General features: G+C 44.7%; 2 protein-coding genes across 2 annotated transcripts in view; both read left to right on the top strand.

Annotated features, from left to right (window-relative positions):
* ATP6V0A4 (ATPase H+ transporting V0 subunit a4) overlaps nt 1-7,610 on the top strand; it is a 51,317-nt gene extending 43,707 nt beyond the window's left edge. The window contains exons 19-21 of the mRNA XM_007466600.1: nt 2,968-3,085; nt 4,659-4,830; nt 6,877-7,610. Coding sequence (XP_007466662.1) covers nt 2,968-3,085; nt 4,659-4,830; nt 6,877-6,970 — 384 coding nt within the window. The 3' untranslated portion in view covers nt 6,971-7,610. The remainder of the gene's footprint in view (nt 1-2,967; nt 3,086-4,658; nt 4,831-6,876) is intronic.
* Nucleotides 7,611-17,652: 10,042 nt separating this feature from the next.
* The window catches only part of SVOPL (SVOP like), a 77,759-nt gene continuing 72,892 nt past the window's right edge, over nt 17,653-22,519 (top strand). The window contains 3 exon segments of the mRNA XM_007466659.1: nt 17,653-17,734; nt 17,912-18,009; nt 19,543-19,641. Coding sequence (XP_007466721.1) covers nt 17,653-17,734; nt 17,912-18,009; nt 19,543-19,641 — 279 coding nt within the window.

The following is a 22,519-nucleotide window of genomic DNA, read 5'->3' as shown; positions in this document are numbered from 1 at the left end:
AAAAAAAAAAAAAAATAATAATAATAATAATAAAAAGAAGTGGGTTATTTATTCTCAGTCCTCCCCCGCAGCGTAAGCACACTCAGATGCCATCGCTGCCTCTGGCCTCAACCCTGGCTCAGTCTCTTCTTTGTTCACTCATCTTTGTAACATTGTCTGCCTCTCACGGGAAGTCACAAATTCATGTGTTCTCTCCTCCCTTCCTGTCCATCCAAGGGCAGCCACTCCCCCCTCAGGAATGTACCATGGTTTCCCAGACCAGACGGCTGGCTGTTTTTATACCATGACTGAAGTCACCCACAGTCCTGAATCCTGGGCGGGGGGTTTTAACCCGAGCTCTGTTCTAATTCTGGAGTGGGGACAGGGTTCCTGAGGCCTGAGAAATGCTATAAATAACTCCGTCTGTGGTGTTAATTACTTTAAATAAACCAACAAATTCATTTGCACCAATGAATAGTCAATTAGAATTAATGAAAAATCTGGATCATGGAAAGTTTTCCCAACAAGATTCCAGGTACAGAGAGTAACCCATATTCATGGCGATGGGTATTACGAGGTCTGTCAGACCTGCTGGAATGTTTTAGAATCCAACCCACACATCTTCTGACTCATCAGGTCCCAGCCTGTCCAGTACAACCTTCCTCATCCATCCTCCTCGTGGCCGCGGCATATATCCGGTCAATGTTGACCTGCCACCTCCTTCGTGAACCAGCTGCCTTCACTGGGGGCAGCTTCAGGCTTCATTTGACGGCTCTTCCCCCAGTACAATAATGCCTGGGTCTCCCAGCACAAGGCACACACAGGCTCAACTCTGCTTCCCCCTCCAGGTCCTGTCCCACTTCTGTCCGCACCCAGAGTTAGCCAAACTCTAGGTTAAGGGCCCAGGTCTCCAGACTGCCAAGTCTACCCAACACTTCTGACACCACCCACAAGTCTGGAGGTCCCCTCAGACTCCCTCATGTTCAGTCATTTGTAGACAGCTCACAGAACTCAGAAGAATGCTATACTTTCAATTACAGTTTTACTTAAAACAAAAGTCGACAAATCAGAACCAGCCAGAGGAAGACACAAGTAAGCAGAATCTGACACTGGGAAGGTTCCAAATGCAAAGCTTCTGTGTTCTTAGGGATGCATGACTCTCCCGGTGTTGGCATGTGGCAGTATTATCGTATTGTTAACTCAGGAAGCTCCCGTGAGCTTCTGTGTTTGATGTTTTATTGGGGTGTCATTATGTAGGTGTGACTGACCCAAGTGCGATCCAGGTGGTTGCACTCAATCTCCAGCTCTGTCCCCTCCCTGGAGATGGGTTTGTGTGGCTGAAAGTCTCAACTCTCTAACCACGTGAAACCAGCTCCCACTTAAACTACCAAGTGCCCACCATAGACACTTCATTTGCAAAAGTGGTGAGGTGTGGTCCCAGGGACGGACCATGAATATCAGACGTTTCTTTCACTTGGGAAAGGCCAGGCGTTTAGAGGTTGCCTCCCAGGAGCCAGGGCAAAGCCAGACCTCTCTTTGGCTGAGGTTCATTCCTCACCAGACGTTCCTCTGTTACTGCCCACTCTCTCCACCTCTGCCCATCCCCGCCCCTTCAGTTCCTCTCTGCTGTTTTCACTGATCAATGGGAGGGGAGGCACTGATTTTGGTCTTTTCCCCATAGCATCTGACCACAACCCCCAGTGACCACAACCCCCATTTCTTCCTGGATATCCCTCCATCCTTGACGTCCTGGACCGCAGCCCTGTGCCTGCTCCCAGCTCTTTGACCTTTTCATTTCATCATCAATTTCCTTCTTTCTTATCTCCGAGTTGAGATGTTTCCTAAGGGCGGCAGCTCTTCTTTTCATGATCTTCCCCTTGTTCATCTTCTCAGTCCTCTTAGCTCCCACTCTCACTCCTCGCACAGGTGTGGTCCCAGGTGTCCCTTTCCAGCCCAGACTTTTCCTCTGAGCCTGTTCTGCCTCTGCTGGTCAGTGCTGAGAGATTCAGCTATCACCTGCAACGCAACACATCTGGGAATCAGCTACTCCCCTTCTTCAATTTATTCATTTCTGCCAGTGCCATTCTTTCACCCATTCGGGCTCAGGGACCTCAGAGCCCTGTATGACCCTGGCCCTGCTGGGTGAGGGACCCTTCTCTGTGTTCCCACGATACCCCTGCATTCTTGGTTATTGCAGTTCCCATGCTGATGTGTGGTAACTGTCTGTTGGCATCTTCTCTCTGCTGGGCGGTGAGCTGCCTCAGGGCAGGGATGGTGCCAGTCAGATTGTTTCCCTCATAACGTCAGATTACATGAAAGAAAAGAATGATCTATTGCTGTCTTTGCACTGTTCCTTTTCCCCTCATACCTGGATTACTAACATAATCAACAAGTTGGCTTTTTTTGCTTATGGGCTATCCTTTCCCTGATCCATTTTTCTACCAGATTAATCTTGCCTCCAGTATTTCTTTATTTTATTGAGATACTTTCACTGGTTCCTCGTGACTCCAGGTGGTTTTCTCGATTGTGTCCATCCTTGCCTTTCCCACGGCTTCCACAGCTGAGTTTTTCCTCACCTCAGCAAGCTCCCAGTCGAGCCAAATGGTTTTTCTCCCAAACTTACCTTCATGATGTTCCCAACCACCTGCCTTTTCCTTACCCGGAGTCATTTTCTTTACCAGGAATCATCTGGCTTCTCTTTTTCCCCTCCCTGTTCTTCACGGCTCAGCACAAATCTCAGCTCCCCTTACCAAGCAACCAGTCTGCTGCTTTGAGCTCTTTTCAGCCATTTCTGGGAAATGTTACTGCACACAGACCATATCCTACTGTGGGCTGTTCATTCTGTTTCTACAAATATATTATTTTCCCCTCGTTCAACTGGAAATGTCTTAACAGCAGAGTCCAGGCCTTATTCGTCCATTGTATCATTTGTAATACGTTTGAGTAGAAAGTACTTAATGAAATAGCATTATAAATTCTCTCTTTCAGTTCAGCTTTGGAGACATCTTTGTGCATCAGGCCATCCACACGATTGAGTACTGCCTGGGCTGCATTTCCAACACAGCCTCCTACCTCCGCCTCTGGGCCCTCAGCCTGGCGCATGCACGTGAGTGAGCGGGCCGCATGGCAGGGTCACCATCGCCTGTCCCTTTGGAAACAGATGCAATGTACTTCTAGGTGAAAGTGCCTTCTGGGTCATTTCTGGTGCACTGGCCAGAAGAATGGCTCTTCTTTCATAGTAGAAGTGACTTTTTCCAGTAGGTCTGACTTTATCTTGCTGGAATGGTTACCCTCTGTGTCAGCTTCCAGTTGCTGCTGTAACAAATCACCACATATGTGGCAGCTCAGAACACTGTGAAATTGACTGTCTTACAGTTCTGGAGGCCAGAAGTCCTATAAACAAGGTGTTGGCAGGTCTGTTTTTTCTGGAAGCTCTTGGGGAGAATCTATTTCCTTGCCTTCCCTAGTTTCTACAGGCCCCTTGCATCCCTTGGTATAAAGATTCAAGCCCCAAGAATGACTTAAGTCTGGAATCTTGACTCATCAACTTACTTTGTAAAACCCCTCTTGATTTCTGCCTGCTTCTCCAGTCTTGTCTCTTGGTACTTCCCTCCATGCCCCACCGGCTCCCGATCACCGCCACCTGCTTCCCCATTTCATGTGCAGTGGCCACAAGGAACTGCACTGAGGCTCCCGAAGATGCCACACTAGCTGGGCCCCTCGGTGTGTTTGCCCTGAAGCTCCCTTGCCTGTAAAGTTCTTCCCTTCTTTAACTCTCTCCCCACCTGATGTCTCATCCTTCCTTCAGAACTCAGCTTGGCTAGCACCTTTCCCGGGTAGTCTTCCTCCCTGGTCCCCAGTCTGGAAGGTGCCCTTCCCCTGGGTTCTGGAGGTGCCCCTATCCTAGCACCGATTGTAATTCTGTCTCATTAGCCTGTCTCCCTACTAGACTGTGATCTCCTGAAAGGCAAGGACCCTGACTTTTATCTCTGCATTCCCAGCACTGGGCATAATGCCAAGAACAGAGAAGCCAGGCCAAAATGTGTGCTAAAGGGATAGAAAGCAAAGCAGTGAAAGTGAGCCTGATTGTTGACTTACAGCAGAAAAGCAAGTGCTCAGCGTTAGTGCGGTCTTGACTGCTCTGGCTGTGTTTGTTTCCTTGCACAAACTCCTGTAATTACAGTATCTCCCTGGAAGGGGTGGGGGGTTCTCTGGTATCTCTTCTTATAAGGGCACTAATCCCATCATGAGGATCCCACCCTCATCTCCCAAGTACCATCACTTTGGGGTTAGGGCTTTAATATATGAATTTGAAGGACTGGGGGAGAAACAAATAATCAGTGCATATCAAATCATAGTACATGTATTCTTTTGTGTTTTGCTTCTTTGGCATAAGATGTTGTTACTCGGATTTATTCACGTTGCTGCCAGTAGCTATGGTCTGCTCACTTTCATTGGTGAATGATATGCCATCATATACTTGTCCCCTTGATGGAAGCTTCTCCAAAGCTGTGTAGACAGTCTCACGCAGGTACCCTAGGGCACACATGACCGCGTTCTCCACCTGGGAGTGGAGTTGCTGAGTCGTAGGGTGTGCATGTCCAGGATTATGGTGTAAGAATAATCTGCATTTGCCAGATAAACCGTGTGGTTGAGAATGTTTCTCTTGCATCTTGCAGAACTCTCTGAAGTGCTCTGGACCATGGTGATGAACATTGGCCTTCGCGTGCAAGGCTGGGGAGGACTCATTGGGGTCTTCATCATTTTTGCCATATTTGCTGTTCTGACGGTAGCCATCCTTCTGATCATGGAGGGCCTCTCGGCTTTCCTGCACGCCCTGCGGCTGCACTGGTAAGAACTGGTTGTAGGGTAGATGCTCTCAGTGTGCTCTAGGGAAAGAGGATGGGCTGTAGGGCCAGCCAACTGGGTTCAAATCCTGACCTGCTGTGTGACATTAGCAATTCACGTACCTTTTTGGAACCTTAGTTTAGTCCCCTTGTTGGTATGATATTAAATGATGTAATACCTGGGAGCATATATACATATACAGTGACTGCTCTGTAAGACATGTTAGAAATGTTCATTTGTTATTATAATTGGCTTCAACTGTTGGTAAAATGAAGGATCTGAAAGGCTCACAGAGGGCAATCCTGAGCAAATCTGGGATGTCTGGCCTTTGTTGCTGACTGCTGGAGTTATACCAACAGAACAGACAACTAAACTCTTTTTTTTTTTCCTTTTTAAATTAATTATTTATTTTTTTGGCTGCGTCGGGTCTTAGTTGCAGCTCGCGGGATCTTCGTTGTGGCATGCAGGCTTCTCTAGTTGTGGCGCGCGGGCTTTCTAGCTGTGGGGTGTGGGCTCAGTATTTGCAGCACATGGGCTTAGTTGCCCTGCAGCATGTGGGATTTTAGCTGCCCGACCTGGGATCGAACCTGCGTCCCCTGCATTGGAAAGCAGATTTTTAACCACTGGACCACCAGGGAAGTCCCGCGACTAAACTCTTGGAAAGTGGAAACAGAAGGAGGGTACCCAGCAGGAGGAAGGCACTCACTGGAGGCCCTTGACATTCACAGATGTGTCCAGAGACTGTCGGCCATCACTGGGCTGACGAATATGAAAACATTTGTTTAGGCTTCTCTCTCTCCCAAGTCACATTTCAGCCGAGAGTTTTGAGTGTGCTGTCCATACTGAAGCATCAGGGCTCCTGTGCATCCTGAACCAGACTGTCCTTAGCAACCCTGGGGCTTCCTCCCTCCCTCTGTGGCCACTGTTCATAAAGAAAAGGTTTTACACTTCACCTGTTGAGTTGAGAGAATCACAGTGTCCCCCGCCTGAGGCTATAACATCATTTCTCCCCGTGTCATTAAAGAAATGAACTCTGCAATATAATAAAGCGGAAATGATCATACATGATATCTGTTATGTAAGTTATAAAAATATAAGTCAAGGGCTTCCCTGGTGGCGCAGTGGTTGAGAATCTGCCTGCTAATGCAGGGGACATGGGTTCGAGCCCTGGTCTGGGAGGATCCCACATGCCGCGGAGCAGCTAGGCCCGTGAGCCACAACTACTGAGCCTGCGCGTCTGGAGCCTGTGCTCCGCAGCAAGAGAGGCCGCGATAGTGAGAGGCCCGCGCACTGCGATGAAGAGTGGCCCCTGCTTGCCACAACTAGAGAAAGCCCTTGCACAGAAATGAAGACCCAACACAGCAAAAATAAATAAATAAATTACTAAATTCCTACCCCCAACATCTTCTTTAAAAAAAAAATATATATATATATATATATATAATATGTCAAGGCTCTGGTGGTTCTGCAATCACATAAGCCCGACATTTTAAGATCAGGATGGAAACAAAAAACCTCGTACAACCTGGTGACACGCTGTCTCATCACCAGCTCCTCATCCGGTACTGCCTAGCGAGGGCTTCCCGGCTGCTGGGAGCTGGGGGAGGTCATGCTCTGGTCCTTGAGGCCACTAGCAAAGGCCTGGAAGAAGTGGGGTCGGGGGAGGGGAAGGTGTAAGAGGGAGGCAAGAGAAGGATTAAAAAAAAAAAGCCTCAGGGCTTCCCTGGTGGCGCAGTGGTTGGGAGTCCGCCTGCCGATGCAGGGGACACGGGTTCGTGCCCCAGTCCGGGAAGATCCCACATGCCGCGGAGCGGCTGGGCCCCTGAGCCATGGCCGCTGAGCCTGCGCGTCCGGAGCCTGTGCTCCGCAACGGAGAGGCCACAACAGTGAGAAGCCCGTGTACCGTAAAAAAAAAAAAAAAGCCTCAGAGGATTCCTGTGGTGGCTGCCAGCCTGGGGCGCCTTCGTCACCTGGTGCTTGATTTTACGCGTGCTCTGCCAGCCTCTCGTTTATGTGTTCAATCCCCCTTCTCCTTGCCCTTAACAACAGGGTGGAGTTCCAGAACAAGTTCTATGTCGGGGCTGGTTACAAGTTTTCTCCATTCTCCTTTAAACAAATCCTGGATGGGACAGCTGAGCAGTAGCTGCACGTCTGGTGGCTGCAGCCACCTCTTCCATCGGTCACCTCCTACGCCAGTCTCTGTGCCAATGAAAGAAGTTTTGTCTTGTCTTTAACGTCAGCCTGCATAAGGCAGTCAATGGAATGATTGTTCTCGCTAACCGGAGGGAGGAAGCCATGTATTGTATCTGTAAGCCTTGGGATTTGATATGACTTAACCATGTCGTAGAGAGACTACACAGGCACGTCATTTCAACCTCATGCGGGGTCTTAATTGTCAAATCCTAGAATGATTGAGAAATGGGGAGAGGGGAGTGCCAAACTGAGATTTTCTTGTAATTAAACTTCTGGGCCATTTACTTTGTTATTAAGGTGTCTTTTTTCAACATTATTCTGTAAAATTTAATATTGATAATTATAGGCCGAAGCTAAACAATAGAGTTACACAAAGTAACCCTAGAGAAAGGTTATGGTTTTTTATTCCTCATTTCCTCCTTCCTCAAATACCTTTTTTCCTTGTCTGGGGCTAAGTTTTACAGGATTAGGGACTTTCTCAAGAATTTTCACTCCGGGTGAGGAAAAACAGATAATGTTCTCTGTTCAGATGGAGGGCTGGCCCTGGCGTGGCTCGAATTGTTAAATCCTGTGGAATGAAGTGTGACAACATGATATCATCTGTGATTTTGTTTATTCTCAGTGCACATTGTGCTGGAGTTAACTGGAGAAAGAGATCTGTAGGCTTCAGCAAGTTCTGGAAAATGGCTTGCCGGAAAGAGGCTGCCAGACTGTCTACCCTGATGCTCTCTGGGTCAGCCGGCCCCAGAGTCACTTCTTACGCATCTTCACTGGCAAACTTCCAAGAGCCAGGTGTAGAAGGAGATGTGTTCCATCGACTAGTCTGAACAGCCTGTATTCAGGTTAATTACCATCTTTATGGTAACTGTACTGGTAGAATTAAGTGTCATTAACATTGGTGTAGTGCTTTACAGTTTACAAAGCAGTTTCACATAGTATCTAGCTTGTAAGAAGTTTCCAGAAGATCTGACCAAATGCAAAGTCGCCTTTTGGACAGATCTCTATTTTTTTTAAGCTCCCACCTGCCCCTCCGTGTAGTGGGGTTGACGATTGTTCATGTTCAAGTGTTGTTGTTCAAACCCAAGGAAACGTCCATGTCACCTTCCGCGTTGGTGTCCTGACTTGTGCAGCACAATTTAAGGCACAGTCAGGTGCTCAGCAAGTATTCATTTAATGATTAAAACAGATTGAGCTCAAGAATGGTATAGTTGGGGTCAGAAGACTCCGTATCTATGAGTTCCAACTCTGATACTTTATCATGTGTGCCCTCGGGCAGGAACTGGAGTGTTCCACACATTGCTGGGGGTCGAAGAGCACCCGGGCATGGATGAGGTACTCAGCCCATGGCATTGATCAAAGAAAAGGACAGACTAAAGTAGTATGTAAATGGTTCTTGTAAGTCCATAAATCCCCATGCTGCCAAGGTCACCAGAGGGTTTCAGGGTTCTCTCAACTCATCACTGCCCTTCTCAACGGCTATCTAAAAATACGCTATGCCTAGATGGATCACAGCCTTTTGCCGTTTAATTCTAAACAGTGATGGCTGTGAGAAAAGGCATGAAAATACAAAGCTGCCCTCTGCCCCTTGCTTGCTGAGACCCCTGTTCTTTCAGAAATCCCCGGCCTTCTTGGGAACGGCATAGTAGTTTCCTCCAAGGATTGGCAGCCTCTTTCTGTCTCAATGAGAGATGTAATCTCCCCTTTAAAAAGGGATTGGGTGAAGGGCTGCTGAGAAGAGGGTGTGACCGGCATGTCACTCAGCCGCCCAGGATGCAGGATTGTCCCTTAAAGAATCCTGTTCACAGAACTAAGCTGAAAGGGGAGGCGGAGACCTGCGAGCCAGGCTTCTTGGGAAGCGAAGTCCAGAAGCCCCCAAGAGGCCATCAGTGGCCCAACTTCTGTGTAAATCTCAGCTGCAGTAAGGAAGAGCAGAAGAGCCCGCAACTCGAAAGCTTCCCAGGAAATACAGAGAGGTAAGAAACTCCGACAGGCAACAGAGATCTGGATTTACTTTTTCTGCTTTGGGAGCCAAGGGGATTTGACCATTAGTACTTGGCTGAATACAGATGGAATATAAAAATTTCGCTCTTCTTACTGATGATATTGCAAAACAAATTACATCACACACACACACACACACACACACACACACACAAAGTTCAGTTTTAAAAAGTTCTACATGGCCCAATTATTTTTGGCTCAAAAATTAAGTGTAGCAAAATGCAGTAGAATAAAATGTCCATCAGTTCCTTAGAAATTGTTTGAATGAAGCCTGAAATCCATCTGAGCCCTTGAGTGTCACAGTAAATCCCCAATATGTCAGTTCTTTGAAGGCAGGCAATGGTTACTTTCCTATTGTAGGTTTTCAGGAATGATAGTGAGGGATGTGGAGCGTTCTTCCCCACGTTAGTCCCTGCTTTCTTGAATTTGTCTGACTGGTTATCCATCTGTCCATCCCTCCATGCATTTATCCATCATCCATCCTCTTCCTAGGCTAGAAGGGATTTAGAATGACTTAGGGAGCCAAAGAACAGAAGATGCCAACTCAGCTTTTCCAACATTCTTTTTCAGCGTTGAGATTACAAGCTCTATCTCTCAGTAACTTTCCTCATATTCATCTCCGAAATATTTTGTCCTCTTTATAAAAACTTTTTAAATGAAACTTTTGGCTGGAACTCAAGAAAATATAGTAAGAGAATACTTTCCATATCTGTTAACTTTGAGTTAGTATTCGAGTGTCCTCTTAATGACTTGGAATGAAAGCCCATTTATTTTTTTTTTACTTATTTATTTTTAATTAATTAATTAGTTTTTGGCTGTGTTGGGTCTTCGTTGCTGCCCACGGGCTCTCTCTAGTTGTGGCGAGTGGGGGCTACTCTTCGTTGTGGTGCGTGGGCTTCTCGTGGTGGCTTCTCTTGTTGCGGAGCATGGGCTCTAGGAGTGTGGGCTTCAGTAGCTGTGGCACGTGGGCTCAGTAGCTGTGGCACGTGGGCTTAGTAGTTGTGGCACATGGGCTCAGTTGTGGCTTGCGGGCTCAGCAGTTGTGGCACACGGGCTCAGTAGTTGTGGCGCATGGGCTTAGCTGCTCCGCGGCATGTGGGATCCTCCTGGACCAGGGCTCGAACCCGTGTCCCCTGCACTGGCAGGCAGATTCTTAGCCTCTGCACCACCAGGGAAGCCCTGTAAGCCCCTTTATAATTCACAGATGTGAATAACAAAATCCTGATAATATCCTATTAGCAACCCTGCACCCCTACAACCAACATGCCCCAACCAAGGAATCCTGTGGTTGAAGGCCCCGTATAACCTACTAGGGCAGGAATGAGAACTTTCTCTGTTGCGGGTAGTTTATATGTTTGTTTTTTCCATCCCTTGGCAACTTCCCCTGACATTGGGAATGCACCTGAGCCTTGACCATCTTCAAGGGCTGGGCATTGGAAAGATTGATGTTACAGTTGGCGAAACTGAACGGGTTTGCTCTTCTGAGTGGAGTCTGGGTCACACGTGACTGCCAGCTTTTTTGTCCACCAGCACTGCACCCCTGCACCAATTCCATGTTCAGAAGGTTTTTCTTTCTGTAAAATACGCTGGTTTTACAATTGAAAGCAATGTAGAACAAGAGCGTTTTTAGTGAAAATTACCCCTTTTGTTGTGCTCTTCATAAGTATAAGGTGACTGGGTTGGGTGGATATCACTGTTACGTATCTGATTAGAGAGGTTATTTTTGGTCTTATGTTCCAATAGGCGTATGGCACATGTGAGGGCTTCCTAACACCACTTAAGCTGACCCTTGAAATTTAATCAATCTATTTTAGAAAACAAGCAACTTTTTTTTTTTCCCCCCAATTTGGGTGGTTTTTAATTTGAGTCCAAGGTGTTTTCACGTTGGCTAAATATTAGCAATAATTGCCTTTGGAGAGATATACATTTGATAACTCTGTAGATGCTTAAAAACTTACCCTGAGTGTATTTGATTTGTGATTATGGTGAAATTTTAGAAATTTAGTTGATACCTTTATTCAGAGATGAGAAACAGTGCGACCATGAGTGTTTATGTTGCAGTGAGTACTGTGCCGTATTATACAAGCATTATCTCATTTAATCCTCATAACACACTTAAAAGAAAAATCACACATACCTGGCTAGTCCGAGTGTAGTGGTGTTTACAGTCGATCACAGACAGTTACAGATTTCTTTGTTCCTTCTCTACTCCCACTGCTTCACTTGAGTAGCCTAAAGAAAACACACACACACACACACTCACGCACACAGAGCTTTATTTTTTCCCCGTGGAAAATATGTCTGGAAGTGAACCGTTCAAGGCTGTAGGAGAGCCCCACATCATCATCGTCAGGTCCCAGGCTCTTTCTAGCTTATGCTCTGCCAGTCTTAGCTGAGAGTTTCCATCTTTCCAGCTTCACATTTGTATCACCACCGAAAATGGCTGCTGAAGCGCCAGCCATCATGTCTCCATGATCCGGGGAGGAGGCAAAGGGGCAAAAGAGGGCTTTCTTAGAAGCTCTCCCTAACAACCTCCACCTGTATCTCGGTGGCCACCCCATAAGCAAGGTCCAAGGGAAGACTTGTTACTGGGAAGGCAGCAAACTATTTCTCCCACAGGTAGCTGGTATTATTTTTATTTTCAGATGAGGGAACAGAAGAGTCTCAGTCGCAGTCTCACCGTGGCCACTGACTTCCTTCCTTTTCTCTCTCCCTCTCTTCCTCCCTCCTTTTCTTCCCTCTTTCCGTCTTCCTTCTCTTTCCTTCCTACGGTTATTAATTTAGTAGGGATAAAAGGATACCTAAGGATTTTTATTACTATGACTTTGTCAGTTATTACAGAAGATGAACAGTTTTCCAGTTTTGTTTGCAATTTCTATATCCTCTTGTGAATAACCTGTTCATATAATGCTCCCATTAATCCATTAGGATCTTAATTTTTTTCTTGTAATTTGTGGTCTATATCTACTACAGACATCTACTGCATATATAATGGCTATTCTTGTTCTTTTAATTTTCGAAATTGTGGTAAAATACACCTAACGTAAAATTTACCATTGTGGCAATTTTAAAGTGAACAGTTCAGTGGCATTTAGTTTTACAATTTAATTGCACAGTGTTGTGCAACCACCCCCCACTAGCAAAGGCTAGGCACCTTGTGGACTTGTGGCCAGTCAGTGATTGGATTGTTTCTGGGTCAAGTGCCCATTCTGACCCAGTAGGTCCAGGCCAGTGATAGAGGGCAGGTGGGGCTCATGGCACAGGGGACAGTGGCTTAGGGAGCACTGTGATACATCAACTGCACATCTTCGTGGGTTCATTTCTTCCAGAAAGAATTTTCATAGTAACAGACATAGCCTTTCTAAAAATTCAAACAATGCAGAAAAGTATAAAAGAAGAAAGAAAAAGCCACCCCAAATTCCATCTGCCAGGTAATTCTTTTTTTTTTTTTTTTTGTGGTACGTGGGCCTCTCACTGTTGTGGCCTCTCCCATTGCGGAGCACAGGCTCCGGACGTGCAGGCTCAGTGGCCATGGCTCACGGGCCCAGCCGCTCCGCGGCACGTGGGATCTTCCCGGACCGGGGCATGAACCCGTGTCCCTCGCATCGGCAGGCGGACTCTCAACCACTGCGCCACCAGGGAAGCCCAGGTAATTCTTTCCTTACCTTTTTCTCCTGGCCAAATCCTCCTCGTCCTTCAGGTCTCAGTTTTTCAGGATTCGCCTCCCTGGGTCCCAGGACTCGGCAAAGCAGGGCCTCCCTTACGTTGCCAGAGCAACCTCTGCTACCCTTGGGACCATGTGGTTCCCACCTGAATACTTGCCTTTATCCTCCATTAGATTGTAAGTGCTTTGGGGGCAGGAACCCTTTTCATTATATTTTATTGTCTGATACATAGTAGTGTTCCATAAATATTTGTTGAAAGACAAAAGACAGTTTCAGACATCTCTCCTGAAATTTCTATGCAGGTATGTATTTAAATGAGATTTTATGAATTGGGATCATTGTATACATACATTAGGTACATACATATTGGAAAATGCTTTTTAGCACCAAATAGCCTTTCACCTAAGAGCTTTTAAATGACATTCTGTTACAGGAGTGTATTATAATTTGTTTGGTCACTTCTTTACTGGTCGGCATTTAAGTGGTACCCAATTCTTTCATTGCTGTTGTCAAAACAACAGTGTGTTGAGCTTTCATGCACCTTTATCTTCATTCACCTTTTTGATTACCTCACTAGAATGAATCCTAGGAGTGAAATTGCTTAGTCAACATTCTTTCATCTTTGCCTAACCACCTTCTGGAAAAGTTGTAGCCATGTACCCTCCCACCAATATCAGTGCCTTTTTCCTTTACATTGGGCACAACTGATCTTTAAGGTTTTTGCAAATCCAATAGAGGAAAATAACCCACTTTAATTTGAAGGCACAGTTCTCTTCATATTATGGAAACCAAATAATATCAGTCTCTTCAATCAAGAAACATATGAAATCGCAAATGTGAGCCTCCCTTCCTGTGATCAGCTTGTTTCTTTTCCTTGTTTTTTGGCTGTGCCACTTGGCTCATGGGACTTTAGTTCCCCGACCAGGGATTGAACCCTGGCGCTTGGCAGTGAGAGGGGGAGTCCCAACCATTGGACTGCCAGGGAATTCCTTCAGCTTTAATTGAAGAGAAACTGAAGCAATTATCTTGGACCTAACACCTTTCTCTCCAGGAGCTCTGTGATGAATCACTTCTCTTTGCTGATAAGAGAAGGAAAGTATGTAGGGTATTTATGACCCGTGGAGCTACCTAATCAGTTAAAACACACACATCAAATTAAAAGTTAATAGTAAGTGGCAGATTTCCTGGGTTTCTTTTCTTGCCACTCAATACTTTAGCAAGCAGACTTGCTGGAGATTGTTTTATTACTCTCTAAAACGTAAGCCTTCATGATTGTTAAAATTGTAAAACATGTTTAGACTGCTATGAGAAGTCATAAAACTTGACTGGTAGAAGAGATTAAGTGTTGATTGAATATTTAATTTACTGTTAAGCATTTTAGTTGTAACTGAACTTAAGATGAACTTACTGGGATTTTAAAAAATGATTTGCCTACCAAACTAAATTCTTTTATTCTCTAACACTAAAAATGGCCAGAATCACTTTCGGTTTTTAAGTCGGCTACTGCGATTGGCATGGCTATTCTTCAGAAAAAAATGGATATAATTTATATACAATAAGATTCACCATTTTAGAGTGTATAATTCAGTGATTTTTAGTATAGTCACAAGGTTGTGCAACCATCACCACCATCTGATTCTTACTGAATGACCTCATTTTCATATTTTGATTAAGTTAGTAGTTTATCATCTCGAAACATGATAGTCATAGCCAATTTTTAATGTGTACTGAAGTCCTTTTTATAATCAAATTAAGCTGATTTTTCTCATAACTACTTTATTTTAAAAGTTACCAGATAAAGAACACCCCTCCAAAGGGTATTTGGACAACTTCTGGAAAGGGAGCAGTAGGAGTTTCCAGGGCAGTGTATCTTTGTGAATTTCAGCCTCTCAGATGGGCTGAGGGACCAATCATTTTTACTTTTTCCACCCTGTGAAAATAACAGCTTTTTGTACTTTTCATGGTCTCCCTTGGTAGAGAGGATTTCATGAACTCATTTCTGAGCGTTATTGATTTCTCTCCCATCTGGGAATATTTGTGTCTCTGTGACAGTGTTTTAAGAAAACAAATAATATCTACTTTACAGTATAGTTGTTTTTATGTGTATCTTTTGTGTCCCCAGCTAGATTAAAAACTTCTTAGGGAAGGGAACACTGTCAGACCCTCCTACAAAGTCTCCACAGGAGCCCACACAACAAGATACAGAGCTGGCACTTGGCAAACATTGATGACCTTGACGTGCTTCTCTACAGCAGCTCTGCAGCTATTTCTGTGTTCTGGGGAAAGGGGATCTTTGAGTTCTGATTCTGCTGCTTCTTAGTGGTCTGACATTGGAAAAGTTACTTAAGAATCTCAGAACCTCATTTTCTGAACTATTTATTTTGAAAAATATTACAGATCTTCAAAAGCAGAGGATGGTCAAATAAACCCCAGTGTACCTGAAACAGGAGGGAAGGAGGCAGGGCACAACCTTTGAAAGAATGACATAGCCCGAGGACATGACATAAACTGATTAGAACCAAATGGGTCCAAGGTGGCAGACAAGTCGACTGCACTAGACCTTGAGCCTCAGTACACATTCACATCAGCAAGCTAAATGACACACCCACAGAAGCCAAGACAGTTCCGAGACCCATGTAAGGATCAAAAAGTGGGCGGTGGCCCAGTTCCTGGAAATCCCCGCCCCTTTCTAAAATAGCTGGAATACTCCTCCCACTCATTAGCCTAGGAAATTACCCACCCCTATAAAAACTGACAACCCCATACCCTGGTGCCTTTCTCACCTTCTGAGATGGCCCACACTCTGTCTGTGGAGTGTGTTTCTCTCTAAATAAATTCACTTCTTACCTAGCACTTTGTCTCTCACTGAATTCTTTCTGCGATGGGACATCAAGAAGCTGAGCTTCATTAAGTCCTGAAACCAGGTGTGCGATCTCAGTTGGAAGTCTGTGGGTTTTGGCCGGTTTGAGTCCTGGCCGCGTGGGTTCAAGTCCCAATCTGAGGTGCATGGTTTCATACCCACTATCCCCTTCAATAATTTTCACCATGTGGCCATTCTTTTTTCATCTATACACCCATCTCCTTCTTTTGCACTCTATTCCCAACCCACCACTGAATTATTTTAAAACAAATCCCAGATGTCAAATTTCATCTGTAAATATTTCAGCATGTATCTCTAAAATGTAAGGATTTTTTTCTACTGTGACCATAATATCATTGTCACACCTAATGATGTCATCAGTAATTCCTTAATATCATCAAGCTTTCAAACTTGCTTGCAGTTCCCTGATTTTCTATCATCTCTTTTTCATCTCATTTGCTTTCTTCTTGTTGTTTTACAATTGGTTTGTTTGAATGAGGATCCAGACAAATTAATTCATTTACTTGGTTGGTTTGTCTCCTTTCTGTTAGTCTATAGGTTCTCCTTTCCTCTTTTTTTCTTGCCATTTATTTATTGAAGAATTTGGGTCATTAACCTGTAGAACTTCTAGCATTCTGGATTTTTCTTATTGCATCCGCATGGTATAGTTTAACATGTTTCTTCATCCCCTGTGTAAGCTGGTAGTTAGAGCTAGGGGCTTGTTCAGATTCATGTTCAATTTCTCTTGATGAGACTGCCTCACTGGTGATGTTGTGTACTTCCTTCCTCGGGCATCTCATCAGGAACAACATCACATCTGATCATCTCTTTCCGTGGCATGAGGAGCCATTGTTGGGTTCAAGGGTTATAAGTCTTATCCATCTGAGTAAAGTTCTCTCTCAGCCTTTCACCTAGTAGTTTATCGGCCGTTGATGGTCATTGCCTGGATCCATTATTTCTTTAGGAGTTGTAAAATCATAATTTAATTCTATCCTTCTTTAGGATGTTTTCGCTGAAATTAAAAAATACTTTTCTTTCACCAACTGTTTGGTTACCCTGAAATACAGACAATCTGTACAAGAAAGGCAAGATGTTTGCTAGTTTTCAGAATAATGAGTTGGTTTCTTAGTATTCTCCAAAGGTGATCAGTGAGATTATCATTTTAGCAATCCTAAAATTTTGATATCTTTGATGGGCTTCAGTTCTTTGCAACCATTCTTCTGTGTGTGTGTGTGTGTGTGTGTGTGTGTGTGTGTGTATGATACATAATGAACTCATTGATATTTGCAATTCAAAATTAGGATATAAAGTCTTTATATAACTTCTTTGATTTTTATATCTTCTTACACTGAAAATCTTGGTTCCTAATACTAGTAACATAATTGCTTTATCCTATAATATATACTAGTATCAAAATAATGATATCAACATTATTACTAACAGTATAATTACTGAGAACAGATTAGGATATCTGTTTATCCCACTAGGGATGTAGAGTTAAATTACTATGTTAAAGCCATTTGAAAAAAATTTTTCACTAATTTCAGCTTTCCTTGTTTTCTTTTTCTTTTGATTTTTAGGGTTAAGATTTTTTTTAGGATTAAATACCCAAAAAGGGGTGTGTGGGGGGAAATAAAAAGAAGTGCTCCATGGGTTTCTGTCAGAATTAAATGAAAATAAGGTGAGAAAGCATGCTATAACATATGATTACACTGTAAACCATAGGATCTATGAAGATGTAAAGCATTGGCTATTGTGATTAGTTTTCTGTAGCAAAGCCTACCTTCATTCCCAGTCAGAGGACCCTATTGGTTAAACTGTCAAGAGCTCACATGGCCCCCCTCTCCAGGTTGATTACTAGCCACCGGGGCCCAGTTCTCTCATTTGGCCATTCAATCGCTCCATGATTTAACTTGTCCATGTTTCAGGTTTTTCCTTGTAAAATAGTGATAAATTATAATACCTACTTCACTGATTTTCTATGAAGGTTGAAGGAGAATATACACTAGATTTTACTTCTTTCCTTCTTTCTTCCCTTGTTTCCAGCACTTGCCCTCCCCTGTTTCCTGCAGGGAAGCCGTGTGGGGAATTTGAACCATTTACAAGATGGCAGCCAAGTGGACAGAGCCGGTCACCATCATTAGCCTTCGGGAGTTGAACCTGGGGACCCCAGAGCCACAGCCAAAAGGTAAGGGGATCATAGAAATCTCTGGTCCTCAAGTTACCGTCTAATTCCCCCTCTTCCCTGTATTTACTATTTTCATAATAACAAATTGGTTTTCCAACATCCTCCGGGGTGAGTGATAATCTGCATACATTCCCTTCCCACAGAGGCTGTTGCTTTCACTTTGCCTTTCCTTGTTAGAGTCAAAGACATTAACTGTGGAGGATGCCGTGGAGACCGTTGGATTCGGACGTTTCCACATTGCCCTCTTTCTGATCATGGGCAGCCTGGGGCTGAGTGCTTGGAGATCCTCTGAGTCTCCAAAGCTAATTCATCGTCGGACATATAGAGTCTTCCACTTCCCTCCAGCTCGGGGTTGTCCGCTCAGGGAGGGATGTGAGAGGGAGCGGGAACCCTGTGGGGTACATAATCCCCAAATACATTTCTTCCACCTTCGGCAGTTGTTTGGTTATGAGCAAGTGAATATCTGTGTTCTATCTTCTGGGAATTCAATACCCTTTTTTTTTTTTTTTTGCTAGCTATAGAACTTTTATTTCTCCTGTAGTTTCTGTTGGGTCTGACATTTAATCTTTTTTTTTTTTTAATGGACGTGTAGTTGATTTACAATGTTGTATAAGTTTCAGGTATACAACAAAGTGATTCGGTTTTATATATATTACGTATACATATGTGTGTGTGTGTGTGTGTGTGTGTGTGTGTATATATATATATATATATATGAATATATATATTCTTTTTCAGGTTCTTTTCCATTATAGGTTATTACAAGATATTGAATGTAGTTCCCTGTGCTAACAGTGGGTCCTTGTTGTTTATCTATCTATCTATCTATCTATTTATTTTTTTATTTATTAGTTTAGTTTATTCATTTTGGGCTGCGTTGGGTCTTCATTGCTGTGCGCGGGCTTTCTGTAGTTGCAGTGGGTGGGGGCTACTCTTCGTTGTGGTACGCAGGCTTCTTATCACGGTGACTTCTCTTGTTGGGCTCTAGGTGCATGGGCTCAGTAGTTGTGGCTCGCGGGCTCTAGAGCGCAGGCTCAGTAGTTGTGGCGCACAGGCTTAGTTGCTCCGTGGCATGTGGGATCTTCCTGGGCCAGGGCTCGAACCCGTGTCCCCTGCATTGGGAGGTGGATTCTTAACCACTGTGCCACCAGGGAAGCCCTGTTTATCTATTTTATATATAGTATTGTGTATCTGTTAATCCCAAACTCCTAATTTATCCCTCCACACTCCTACCCAGGGTAGCACTAATTTTAGCACTAATTTTGCTCTATAGCCATTCTTTCCTGATGATGAACTCATATTGTTTTGTACTCGTTGCTTTTTTTGCTAGCTTTCATGAATCTTGCCTCTCCATCCCAGCTTCTTGAAATCAGGGACTATTTCAAAGATCCATTTGCAAGGGATATGCCCTAAGATCTTGATGATGATGAGTATAAAACAGCAATGCTGGGTTGACGTGGATGCTGGTGGCTAGCTAGGGTCACCTGGCAGCTAAGTGGCTCCCACACAACACCTTCATAGTGTTAAGTGCAAAAACATAGATCAGCAACGTCACAAGGGAATACGTGTCATAAATCTTGAGGGATACTCTCAAATTGTTCAAACCATAAATATTACATCCATGAAAGCCGAAGTTCATCTGTACTTCTTTATCCAACTAGCAGTGCTGAATCGGTACATAATAGGTCCTCCCTATGTGGGGTAAGGGAAGGGGGAGTTTAGGGCTAGAAGGATGATGGACAGACAGATGTGGGGAGAAGTGATGACAAGCAAGCACTTTGACATGGTGTTTTCCCTCCTTCTTTAAGGTTGCTGAGGCCATGGAGATCACGTTAATAGCGGTTGTGTCTCCTGTCATCCGCTGTGAATGGCAGCTGGAGAATTGGCAGGTGGCGTTAGTGACCACGGTAAGTGACTGCTTCCTGTGCTGAGAATAAACCAGCGGAGGACCCGGGGCTTCTGCTTCCTTTCCGATCCCACTGGGCTGAGAGCCACAGGATCCGTCTCCACTTGGTGTGGTGGCTTCCCAAACTCATGCGTTTGCAGGCCCAAACTAGCATTTGAGGCCTTTCTCCTGTTTCTGTTTTCCTCTAGGGAGCATAACGTTGAACTTCTCGTTTTCCAGACCCTAGCAAGAGCCCGGAAGAGACAGATGCAAATCAGAGAAAGTGAGCCTTAGCCATGGGTTAGTTATGGTTCAAGTCAGATCACTAAGAGCCTACTCAGGCCATAGTGACCTAACCAATCACCAACTTACTCTCAATGAATTGTGTGTGTTACGCATTAAATTTTTCTCGGAGACCATCATGAATAGCTTTATGAATTGGACACTAAGTTTTGCTTTGAAATGGATTTAAGGATGTTACTCGTCATTCTTTCAAGAGGTATTTATTAAGCACCAAGTAACTGCCAGCAGACTGTGTGTGTGTGTGTGTGCGTGTGTGCGTGTGCGCGCATTCATTTACTTGAGTATTGAAGCTGGTTTTCATGAAGGTGAGGCTTAATAGAGAGAAATCCCATGAGCCAGATGCCAACTCCTTGCTGAAGGAGGGGAACGTCTGGGAGGTAGATAGTTGGTGATGGGTAGGGGATGACAGTCAGATGGCGGAGGCCTTGAGGGAGGGTAAGGCTGCAAGAGACTACGACCTCCCTCGCCCCCAACCCCTGGGGGGGCTACAGAAGGTTGTGGGGTACGGGGGGCCCCTACCCTCTCACTGCCTTAACCGAATTTTACCTGGGAATTCTCACCTGTATTGGGTACTAGGAAAAAGTCCCCCTCACCTGAGGGACTGATCTCTGGTCTCCTCCCAGATACTGTATATTATACGCCCAGTTGTGTTTATTTCTGTGTCCTGGAGGCCAGGAAATTTGGAGCCCAATTTTATGCCTAATCATGGCAGCAAATGTACAGATCTGCCATTCTTCTTTTCTTTTTTTTTTTTTTGCGGTACGCGGGCCTCTCACTGCCACGGCTTCTCCCACTGCGGAGCACAGGCTCCGGACCTGCAGGCCCAGCAGCCATGGCTCACGGGCCCAGCAGCTCTGCGGCATGCGGGATCCTCCCAGACCGGGGCACGAACCCGTGACCCCTGCATCGGCAGGTGGACTCTCAACCACTGCGCCACCAGGGAAGCCCTGCCTTTATTCTTTTAGCTCTGTTTCCTTCTTTAAAATTGCACTTGTTCCATTTTTAAGCTTTCCTAATACTTTTAGAAGAGAGAGAGGGCATAAATAAAAATAACTAAAGACCTTATTAGGGCTTGTACCAATAGTTAAGTGACTCATTGTGTTTTGTTTTCTTTTACATATAAAATATGCACACTTTAGGGCTTCCCTGGTGGCGCCGTGGTTGAGAGTCCGCCTGCCGATGCAGAGGACACGAGTTTGTGCCCCTGTCCGGGAAGATCCCACATGCCATGGAGCGGCTGAGCCGGTGAGCCATGGCTGCTGAGCCTGCACGTCCGGAGCCTGTGCTCCACAACGGGAGAGGCCACGGCAGTGAGAGGCCCGTGTACCGCAAAAAAAAAGTACAGTTTTGAAAGCATGCCTTGTCCATCCTTGTAGCTTTAGGGTCACTGCTGTAACGTTTTGTGTAGTTATCAGCGTACCACAGCTGGTTTGTAGGTCTGCACGTCTTCATTCCTGAGAATGTTGGTGGTCCAGGTGTGGTGTTTGCATCTGTCACTGTCACGAAACTATATTTTATGGTACCATTTCTATATTTACAGCTCACATCTCGTTGGTTGCTTTTATGTTGTTCCTACTGGTGCCCAAAGAGGCTCCTCGATGTCAGCAGTAACCCGGCTTCCCTTGTTAGGTGGGTCACAGCTCACAAGTCTTTTCTCTAGGTAATTCAACTCACCCAAGATGTGACTGCTCCCTGCTCCAAGTTCCTTGCCTCCTCCTGTCATTTATTCTCTGTCATCCTGGCTATGAGTACCATCTGTCCCCTGGGCTCACTGACCACAACCTTACTAACAGGAGGGGCTCAGATTGGTTTAGCAAAGAGGCAGCATTTTCACCATCTCCCAGGCTTCCCATCCCCCAACTTCAGCTCCACTTTCTGGACGGTCTGGCCGTGAAGACTTAAGGCCTTAAGGATTGTGGGTGAATTATGTCCCTCACATTTTTTGTGAATAAGAGAGTTAGTGCTGGAGAAACAAAACTGTAGAAAGGAGCAGGCCCTCCAAGGTAGGGGAGGGGGAGGGGAGAGGGGAGAGAGAGAGAGAGAGAGAGAGAGAGAGAGATTAATCCCCGTCTCTATGCGGTCCCCAGGATTAGAGTTCACAAGCTTTGGGGTTCACATAGGCTTGGAGTTAAGGTTTATTCTCTAGACAGGCTTAATAGTAAAGAAGTCAGCCTTAGGAAAGTCACTTTTTTACACTGAATGGAAAGAAAGCAAGAAGGAGTAAAAATCTGTCACTTATACGAGAGAACAGAGTAAAATTTGAATTTAATTTTACTTGACTCTTTACTTTTTTTTGTTGTTGCTGTTAAAGATTTTTTTTTTTGACGTGGACCATTTTTAAAGCCTTTATTGAATTTGTTACAATGTTGCTTCTGTTTTATGTTTTGGTTTTTTGGCCACGAGGCACGTGGGATCTTAACTCCCGGACCAGGGATTGAACATGCACCCCCTGCATTATAAGGCGAAGTCTTAACCACTGGACCGCCAGGGAAGTCCCTGTTTCCTTTACTTTTATTAATCAGCTAATTCACTTTAATACAGTGTTATTAACACAACACAGCATCTCAATAAAGTTTTTTTTTTTTTTTTTTTTTTTT

The sequence above is a fragment of the Lipotes vexillifer genome, unplaced genomic scaffold (genome assembly GCF_000442215.2).
Source record: "Lipotes vexillifer unplaced genomic scaffold, Lipotes_vexillifer_v1.1 scaffold71, whole genome shotgun sequence".
Classification (NCBI taxonomy): Eukaryota; Metazoa; Chordata; class Mammalia; order Artiodactyla; family Lipotidae; genus Lipotes; species Lipotes vexillifer.
This window is presented reverse-complemented; position numbering and strand designations above follow the sequence as displayed.